This window comes from Cynocephalus volans, chromosome 8, assembly GCF_027409185.1.
Source record: "Cynocephalus volans isolate mCynVol1 chromosome 8, mCynVol1.pri, whole genome shotgun sequence".
Classification (NCBI taxonomy): domain Eukaryota; kingdom Metazoa; phylum Chordata; class Mammalia; order Dermoptera; family Cynocephalidae; genus Cynocephalus; species Cynocephalus volans.
The window spans coordinates 113,289,162-113,298,913 of NC_084467.1; the positions used below are offsets into that span (position 1 = coordinate 113,289,162).

Consider the following 9,752-nt stretch of genomic DNA (forward strand, 5'->3'; position numbering starts at 1 on the left):
TCTCTTTGACTTCTTTATTATTCCATTCAAATTAAATTCAATCCCTCTTTAATTTGTCTCCTCTTCCATTAGCTCTTAAGGAGTCAGGCTCCTCTTATTTGCCATGGACAATACTAATTCCTTCCTTTTCGGAATTCCCATATCCCCAGTTTGAAGTATACAGCCTACTCTTTAAAGTCTGATCTCTACTTGTTTTGTCCATGCAAATTTTATCAAAGCTCCAGAGAAGAGACCATATTTTATATTCCTTTCAATCACAGCTCTTAAAACAATGCTTAGTGCACAGAAGAGGCTTATAAATACTTTGACTGTAATTCTATTGCCCTAACAGGGGTTATATTAGAAAATAGAATGCCACTCCTCCATGACCCCCATTTCTATAGCAGACAATACCGACAGTTCCTGACCCATTCAAAAAATGTTAAATAACGAGGACACAAAAATACATCCCTTTAATGTCCAAATTAGGTCCTCTCTAGTAGCCCATTTAAGAGTAGTGGAGATAAAAGCAATGACCTTCATATAAAAAATTATCATTCTCTCACATTCTCTTGAAACAATTTTAAATCCCCCTTAATCAGGTGGCAAATGCACTATCATTTCCCATGCTTTTCCTGTCTCCTTATCAACAGGAGATTCTTTGAATTAAGGGGCATTCCATGGCATGCTCTCTAGCACTTGACATAGGTGTTCTGTACATGGTAGGCACTCAATTATTTTTTAATCAATATTTTCCAGAATATAAAATTTCATGGCATTTTTTCTTAAAATGACCCTTTTGCAATGATTCAAAACATTTCTACCCACTCATAGGTAAGTAAAGAAAAAGCCCAACAAGCTGCTTAAAAGTTTTGTATTGTGTCATACAGTCTTCATATACAAGTGTGTAAGTAAAAAAAATTTTCTCTCTCTCCTCCTCCCCAAACATCACAGTAGATCAATTCTTGCTAATATATCACAAAGTTAAAACTTATGTCCCCTTCTGAATTCTAAACAGCTAATTCTAGACATTAGCTTCTGAATCTTGTAATTTAGTGATCTGGTATGGACATGCACAGTTCCAGTGCCTTTCAACTTGTCCCTGAATTTTTCTCTCTTCAAAGTTCCAGGCAGTAATTAACTTTAATGCTCTCAAATTAGATAAAGCTGATTCCTTAGAGCTTATAAATTACCTACACTGCATAATCACTACAAATAGAACTATGACATACATATTATACCCCTCAAACTCTCTAGCACCATGAATAGAATTCTCAATGCTAATTGATGTACTAATTAATCCAAGGATCAAATATATGACAGCAGTAGTCTTAAAAACACTCATTTATTATTTTTCTTATATACAATACAAATTCCCTTCTGTCTTATAGATCTTTCTTTCTGGCAATATTCTCCATTGCCTTGACTATCTTCAGTAATTATATAGCTGTCAATGTCTTGCTTGATACTAATAACAATTCCCTAAGTCATTAGTAATGAGAAGCTAAGGCATTAAACTAAAATGCTCTAAACTAGTTTAAATGTGGTGAAATATTGTTGTAGTAGAACTGCATTGTATTTCTTTTCTACTCTCATGCTTCTCCAAAGTGCTATGGTTCCTGTGAGATTTTTGACTTGCACAGACTCAAATTCTGGGTTTTTCACTTTTGGATGGCTTGAGTACAGTAAAACATGATTTAGTTGGTAGGAAAATGTTTCCAGGAGTTTCAAAATGGACCACTACACAGAGCTAAAAAGTTACAACTCACTTTTCTTTAAATCTAGAACACATACCATTAGTTTATAAAGAAAAACACAACAAATCTGTCCTCTTGCTGGTAATGAAAATGGAAAATAGTTGAGCTGTGCACTTTCTAAGAGGTACTACACAAAAGCATCTTCTAAGAGTTTAAAGTGGACACAAATACTGCTTCAGTGACATTTAATATTCAATACATGATGCTTTACTCTTAGCACTTTTACGTTTACTCTCCACACATAAGTTCAGATATCAAAATAATCCTGATCCTAAAACAGAGAACTCACCACCAATATTTAAAGCTGTTTCTTCCTAGGACTATAGTTTCTCAACTATGCACAGGAAGCAAAGTGGTATTCTCTTAGGCTAAACTTTGTCAAGACTAAGACAATCCTGGGGCGAACTCAGCAAGATCTTGTAAAGAAATCTTCTGATGAGAAACTCAACACATGTGAACTTTAAAGCTTTAAGACTGACTCATTAAACAGAAATACCACAGACTTTCTCAGAACACTGAGTCTAGTGGCTGTTGATGTCAAGGAGGCACATACATAATTTTATTCAAACTTCTGGTCTCTATTCTGTATGGAAAATGCAGTCAGCCTGATGAAGGGCCTAAAAAACATGTTGACAGGCAAAGTAGCTCTTCTAAAGAGCACAGGGAAGTAAGACAAAACACTAAGAAACAATTAATTAAATGCACTGGTGTGTGCATCTGTGGGGAAAAAAATAAACTTATACAAGGCAATGACTGTCCTAATTAAGGATGTAGATTAAACAAGAATTTAGTAATCCAGTAATGGTTCCCAAAGTATTCACCTTTGAAGGTAAAGAAAGGCAAAACCCTGAATGGAAGAGTAAAATTTCTTCCTACAAGAAACATTCAATTTATTTTATATGCTTCTGTGTGTTCTCACCCACCCTAGTGCATTTGGTGAAACATGCACTTCTTAGAAAAGCAAGGCTTGTACTGGGAACACTGTTCTTATCTTACCTTTTTCTAGTCAAGTCCCTGTGAACATATGGCCTGATTTCCCTAAATCTCATCACTCCATTATCCACAACAGGAGTCAGCTCCACAGTTATTCACTGAACTTTAGCACAGATCTCCTCATACAATTTTTGTTCTGTCTTTAGAAAGCACAGTGTGAATAGGAGACTGAGGTCCTTCTCTGGGGCAGTCCCAGAAAACTAAAGTTGAAGGATAATGTAGAGCGCATGGCAAAAAAAAAATTCCTCTTGGGAATTTAGTCAAGCACACATGGCATACATATACTCCCAAATATAAACAATTTACATTAATTAATATCAGCAACAGAACCCAAAACATTGGTAGATCAAATTCTAATCTGATAATTTAAAAGCAGACAGTGCTCCACTGGGTTAAAAAATTAGAATAACTAAGAGATAATACTTTAAATACCACATCATTGTAGACTCCTAGTAGGCATATCCCCCTCATCAGTTACTTTTAAAATAATGGTCATAAAAGGAGAAAGAGCAAGCACCATGCTCACTATTGCAGGTTACTGGACTGCTTTGATTAAGCACTGCAGTTCACAGATGAGCACTTTATGTCTTCCCTTCAAGTTACTGAATCTTTCTTTTTCCGGAATGGTGATTTTAGCCTCTTCCATACACTATTTTTGGGTTTAGATTTTTTCTCCATGGCCAGTACTGCCTCCTTTTCTTTCCTACGTATCTCCCGTACAAGGGCATGAAAAACATCATCAATGTAGTAGCGGTATGCAGCAGATGTCTCAAAAAAGGGACAGCTGAATTCTCGGGCCAAAGCCAATCCTTCTTCCTTGGTGACCTTTAAAAGTGTAAACATAAGAAAATTTATAGTGGTAACAGTAGAAAACAATTACAACTGTCCAAAAAAGTGAATGGGCTACCATAACAGGAAAAGAGCTTCTGAACTCTGGAGGTGTTCAAGCAGAATGCAGTACTTTGTGTAATTTTGGGAGCTTGAATTACATGATTTCTAATGTTTCTGCCTTCAAATTATATGATTCTATTTCTAGTCTATTTTTAAGATAACTTTTTGGAAGAGGAAATAGTTACAGATATCAAATATGCAATCTGAATTGTCTTTCTACTTTTTCCTTCAAGAAAGAAAAACAGGCTGGCTGGTTGGCTCAGTTGGTTAGAGCGTAGTGCTGATAACACCAAAATTCAATCCTTGCACTGGCCAGTCGCCAAAAAAAAAACAAGGGAGAGATATATACTTAAACTACAATAATGAAAACTATTAGGAAACCAAAACTGACATATACAATCATGGATGTGCCATAATTTCTCCTACTTTTGGACAGTTAGACTATTTCTCATTTTCTGCCACTGTAAATAGACTGGCAATGAACACTTTATATGTAAGTCCCTAAATAGATTTGTCCAATGGGAATTAACTGAAAAATCTAAATAGATTTTTCCAGTGGGAAGCAACTGTCAACCTGCTCCCAAAAGTTTTGCACTAGTAGTCATGAATGTGCCTGTTTCATTACACCTTCATCTTACACCAAAGAGCAAAATCTTAAACATCAGTGCTAACTTGAAAGGTATCACTTATTCTAAAATCCTCCACAATTTCTCTTATTTTCCCCTTACGAGGCTCATAATTCTCACTATCAGGAAGTATATCTTAAAGTCTGACTTAAGGTTCTCCTGTTGCAACATAGACAGATTTATTTCTGAGGTTTTTGGAAGTAAACATTCCATGAGCCCTTCAGATAATGGGTTCCAAGAAGGTACTTCAAAAAGCTCATAAAAAAATAGAATTAAAAGAATACGAATCCTTTCATGAACTTTTTGAAGTACCCTAGTATTTGTAATCTGATCATAATCCTGTGGATTGTCTCCTGTAAATTGATTCCTAAAAATCCAGATTTTATCCAAAATAGCAGATTAGTATATATAGGGAAGTTTTCAGGGTTAAGGGGAAACTAATTTTGACTTTCTATTTTAAGGCAAAGGAATGCATAAAACAAGAAACAAGAATGACTAATTCCACATACGGACAGCACTTTCTTCTCTATCCTCACCTGTCTTAGCTGTTTTAGGTCAGACTTGTTTCCCACAAGAACCACAGGTGTATCATCAGTACGTCGAACTCGATAAATAAGCTGTTTAAACTCTCGAACTTCATGGAAACTTCGACGATCCGTGATAGAATAACAGATGATAAACCCTTCTCCTGCCCTCATATACTGATCCCGCATGGCTGTAAACTCTGCCTAGAGAGAAACACGGGTAATTAATGTATTGATGCAACCTAGAAGTACATACACATTAGCTATTTACTTGAGATTAAAGAAGAGATATGTCAATTACCTGCTATCCTGAGTCAGAGTGCATGAAAAATTAAGAGATAAACTAGTGATCTTCTCTGCATAAGCCTTCCCTTCCCATTTACTGTAGTGAAAAAGCTTTTACTCATAGCATTCTTGGATTTAATACCTGTCCAGCTGTATCCAAAATGTCCAGATTGGCAGGCTCATCATCAATACGAATCCGGATTTTATAAGCATCTTCTACAGAAGAGAAGAAATGTGTACTATGAACCCATACATGTAGGAAGAAAAATCAATTTTAAAACTTATAGAGAAGTAGATTCCACCCACATTCTTTAACAGGCCCAAATTTTCTCAGGAAACTTTCATACTAAATCCACTGAGATACATAAACTGGATCTTCAACTAAGGTCTTTTTTTCATGTAGGTGATGATATAGTTTATTCATAGCTTAAGTTTATAACACTTCACCTACAATTCTAAGCTAAAAAAGGATTCTGAGAGAATGTCTTTTTAAAAAATATTAAGCCAGAAAAGTAACTTTACCATTGATTAAATAGTTATTACATGCCATGCATTATATACTAAGTAATTTATACATATTAACTTATTAAATAGGCAAAATAATCCAATGAAATAGGTATCATCTCCATTTTACAGATAAAGAAAAGAAAATCAAACTCTAAAATATTAAATGTGTTCTCCAATTAGTGATAGAGCCAGAATTAAAACCCAGGGCTGCTTGACTCAAAAGCCTTATATGCTATATGTTATAGTTCTTAACCATATGTTAAGAACCATATAGTTCTTCCTCATTTTAATACTACACACAAAAGAAAAACATAACTTTACTATTTTCTAAATAATCCATATTGTTATAATTTCTCCTTTATGAAAGCAAATTTCTTTTATGCATATTATTACAATAACCTTGGAAAACACAGAAAAGTACATAAGAGGGGAAAAAGCCTACTCAATACTTCCATCACTCAAAAACAACTGCTACTTACATACTGTTGCATCTCCTTTTAACGTTTTTTTTTTTCTTTTTTTGGCAACTGGCCAGTATAAGGATCCAAACCCTTGACTTTGGTGTTATAACACCAAACTCTAACCAACTGAGCTACCCTGCCAGCCCAACATTTTTTCTTGATTCCCTGCTTCTGACTCCTCCTCAAGGAAGAGCCCACTAAATCAATGTTTCTCAAACTATAGGTCATGATCCACTAGGATTAGTGAGTTGTAAAATCAATTTAATGGGTAGGGACCAGCATTTAATTAAACAAGCAGAGCCTAAAAGAAAACAGAAAATACCAAAGTGCACCATGTGTAGTGAGGTAAGCATAGTTTCATAATATTTTACTTTCAGTTACATATACATAACTTTAAGAAAGAAAAATAGGTTGGCTGTATGTATGGCCCTGCCTTCCCATACATACACTTTGTGCTTATGTTTAAGTACATATAAACATACACACATACATATATTTTCACACCTATATTTGGTGTGTGTGTGTGTGTGTGTAGAGTAAGGGGGGATTGTAACCCTTGGCTTGGGGTCGCCCGCACCGCGCTCGGCCAGTGAGCGCACCAGCCATCCCTATATAGGAACCGAACCCGTGGCCTCGGTGCTCCCAGCACCACTGCACTCCTAGCACCGCTGCACTCCCAGCACCGCACTCTCCCGAGTGAGCCATGGGGTCGGCCCTCACACCTATATTTGTACTGGTTACAATGTAAAATATTTTTTCTTACAGTTTACAACCAAAGTTTGAAATAAAATGCAATAAATTGTAAACTCAATGAGAGCACACACTGTACCCCCAGGGCCTACCACAGTGCTTGGCACATAGCAGGAACTCAAGATACATAAGTATTTGAGGCTGAATCAAATAATATTGTCAGGAGAGTAGCTGATTAGAGAAAAAACAGTGACTGATTAAAAAAAGTATGAGTTCTACTCTAAAGAAAAGATGTTTTTGGAGTTCTCTGTTATTATTTACTTAATAAGAAGTAAATTATTCTACGCCCTAAATTGATTTTACTCCTAGAACTCCCACAATAGATTGAATCCCTGAACAATGTTCTAAATTTGATACAGTACATGGAAAAAACAAGAACTTTTTCTATTTTTGCAATCCATGGAAAAATCTACTGTGTAAAATAACCACATCCAAAGGTGGTCTACCACAGAACACTGATTGGCTTTGTGGAAAACAGAGCAGCAGAGGCCTGACCCAATGGAAATCCTTCTTAGAGACCCAGGATTACGGGAGAATATCACATCCTGAAAATAACAGTAGCACGGCAGATTTTCTGTGCCCTCCCTGTTCCCACCCCCATTTTTCTTTTATACTAAGTATGACCCCTTAGAATTGAACCTGCTTTCTTATGGTTTAGTCTATGTAAAGAATAGCAATTAAAAAATAAAAAGGCAAAGCAGACAAATGACTTATTTTTTCTCCTAGTATTCTGCCAACAACATAGATAAGGACTATAAAAGACAGGAGAGAAGACATTACTATATAACAAACTTCAGGTATAAGGAAGTAAATGAAGGGCTTCAAGTGGAGGAAGTCCAGGCTCTGGGTTGTAAGAGTTCAGCAGGCTGGCTCTACTTGTTTTTCTGCTTCCTTCTGTGGCAGTTCAAACCAGCTGACTCATAGTTACAGAGTCAGTCTTATAGAAAAGTCACAGCAAGAAAAATTTTCTTTAAGTGGCCTTTAAGCTTTTCCTTCAATCTGGCGATATAATATACCAACCATTAAAAAAAAAAAAAGACAAAGAAAGTCATCCTATTAATGTTCAGCACAAAACAGAGATGGCTTATGTGAATATACAGAATTAAATCTGGAAAAAAGAAATATTCAATTGCTTACCAAATGCTACAATACTCTTGTTTCTAAATAAATCTGAATTAGACACCAAAAAAGGCTCAAGATATAAATAGTTAGAAACCATTTTTAAAACTGACATTCACCCAGATACTTTTACTGGCTGTATTTAGAAACCTGACTTACCAATGGTAGGGTCATGATCTTCTGGGAAGCGGTGGCTGATGAACTGCATGGTCATGGCTTCAAAACAAGAAATGAAAGTTAAAATTGTCATGAAGGTGACCCACAGAAGGAATTTTAAGAATCGACAATGCACTATAGCCAATGTCCCATCTGGTTTGGGTAGAAATCATTTAAGTACTTTCATCCTTACTTCTTGTCGAATAGAAAATATCACCTACCACTTTTCCCCACTCCACCAGCACCCAGCATCACTAGTTTGTACTCGCGTGAGAGTCCTGCAGGGCTGCTACAGCAGCTACCAACTGGGCGAGTTCCAGAATCCATTGTCCTCTTGGGGAATCCTGGGTTGCCCTGAGGAAAAACCACCTAAAAACAAAAAGGAGAAAACATTTAATCCAGAAAGGAGACACCGTGAAGGCAGTCCTACAGCCAGTGCCCTGCCTTCCCACATCTACACTGGCCTACCGCTCTTGCTCACTACTGTACCCTTTCTGGCGGCCCTCGCCCTCCCTCCTGGACATTTCAGGCCTATGACACATCACAGATTTTCGAACTTAACGTTTCCAGAAAGGAAACTATAAAAAGACAAAGAAATTTAGATTTTCAGACGCGCGCACCGGCACGGTAAGGAGGAGTCGAGAGAGGTTGGGGTCTGCGGTCCCCAGGAACGCTGCTGCCCTTAGGCCGCAGGGGTCCTCTCACGGCGGTACCCGCAGGTTCCGCCCCCTTCCCGCCCCCAGCAGCTCCCCCGCCCGCCATCGTGCCCCGCACCCCTCCGCCTACAGAGCCCATCCCCCGCTGCTCGTACCCGCCGGGGCGGGAAGTCCACAGCCCGTCCAATATCACCCACTTGGTCTTCCTTCACTGGCAGTAGGGCTCGGGCACTGACCTGTGACCCCTCCCGGAGCCGGGTAAGATGGCGCCACCGGCGCCCCGCGTCCCGGCGGGAGGGGCGGGGCCTGCCTGTGACGCCCGCAGTCGGCTCCGCCCTCTCCTGGGTGGGCGCCACGTCTCCTCCCAGGTCCCCAAACCTAGTTCCGCGACTCACCACAGATGGCCGTCTGGTCATGTACTACACTCAAGGTAGGCACACACATACGAAAGTGTTAGATTGGCTGGACGGTCAGCGGATCCCCATACTGGCCAGCAGCCAAAGAAACCAAACTGTTAGATCATCAACAGGGTAGAAAGTAAATATTGACACCAACATCGAGAGAGAAAGAATGTGATGAGACAAGCAGGCGACCTCTAAAGTAACAACTTACTCAGGGATGTTTGTTGCTTGTGGAAAAAAAACAAAAACGAATTTGGCCAAATGTGACACATAGGGTCGAGCCGTGGCGCACTCGGGAGACCACGGGTTCGGATCCTATATAGGAATGGCCGGTGCACTCACTGGCTGAGTGCCCGTCACGAAAAAGACCAAAAAAAAAAAAAAAAAAAGTGACACATAAACAGGAAGTGAGGAAAGGAGCACCCCCCCTCCCAAATCCTCCTAAAACACGTTGAAATCAAGTTTAGAGAAGATGACTGCCTTGTAGCAGAAAAAGCACTTTCCCAAAGGAGCAGCTACTAAAAAAAGGGCTTCTGTCATGAGTGGCACACGCAGGGCAACCCGATTGCTCTGTGTGCGGAATCGACACCAAAGGAGCAGCTACAATGACTTGGGTTCTTGAAACCAATATTAGGTTTCAAAGAGTT

At 38.6% G+C, this 9,752-nt stretch overlaps 1 protein-coding gene across 3 annotated transcripts; it reads right to left on the minus strand.

Moving 5' to 3' along the window:
* RIT1 (Ras like without CAAX 1) lies at nt 1-9,009 on the minus strand. Of its 3 annotated transcripts, none has more exons than XM_063105411.1 (6): nt 8,941-9,009; nt 8,270-8,417; nt 8,052-8,108; nt 5,198-5,271; nt 4,783-4,974; nt 1-3,554 (listed from the first exon to the last, which is right to left on the minus strand). In XM_063105411.1, exons 2-6 carry the CDS (start codon nt 8,373-8,375, stop codon nt 3,324-3,326), a joined length of 660 nt encoding a protein of 219 aa, XP_062961481.1. In that variant the 5' UTR covers nt 8,376-8,417; nt 8,941-9,009; the 3' UTR covers nt 1-3,323. The 3 variants fall into 3 exon arrangements, with proteins under 3 accessions (XP_062961481.1, XP_062961479.1, XP_062961480.1); XM_063105409.1 differs by having other exon boundaries at nt 8,860-8,991; XM_063105410.1 differs by lacking the exon at nt 8,941-9,009 and adding an exon at nt 8,669-8,743.
* Between the last annotated feature and the right edge of the window lie 743 nt (nt 9,010-9,752).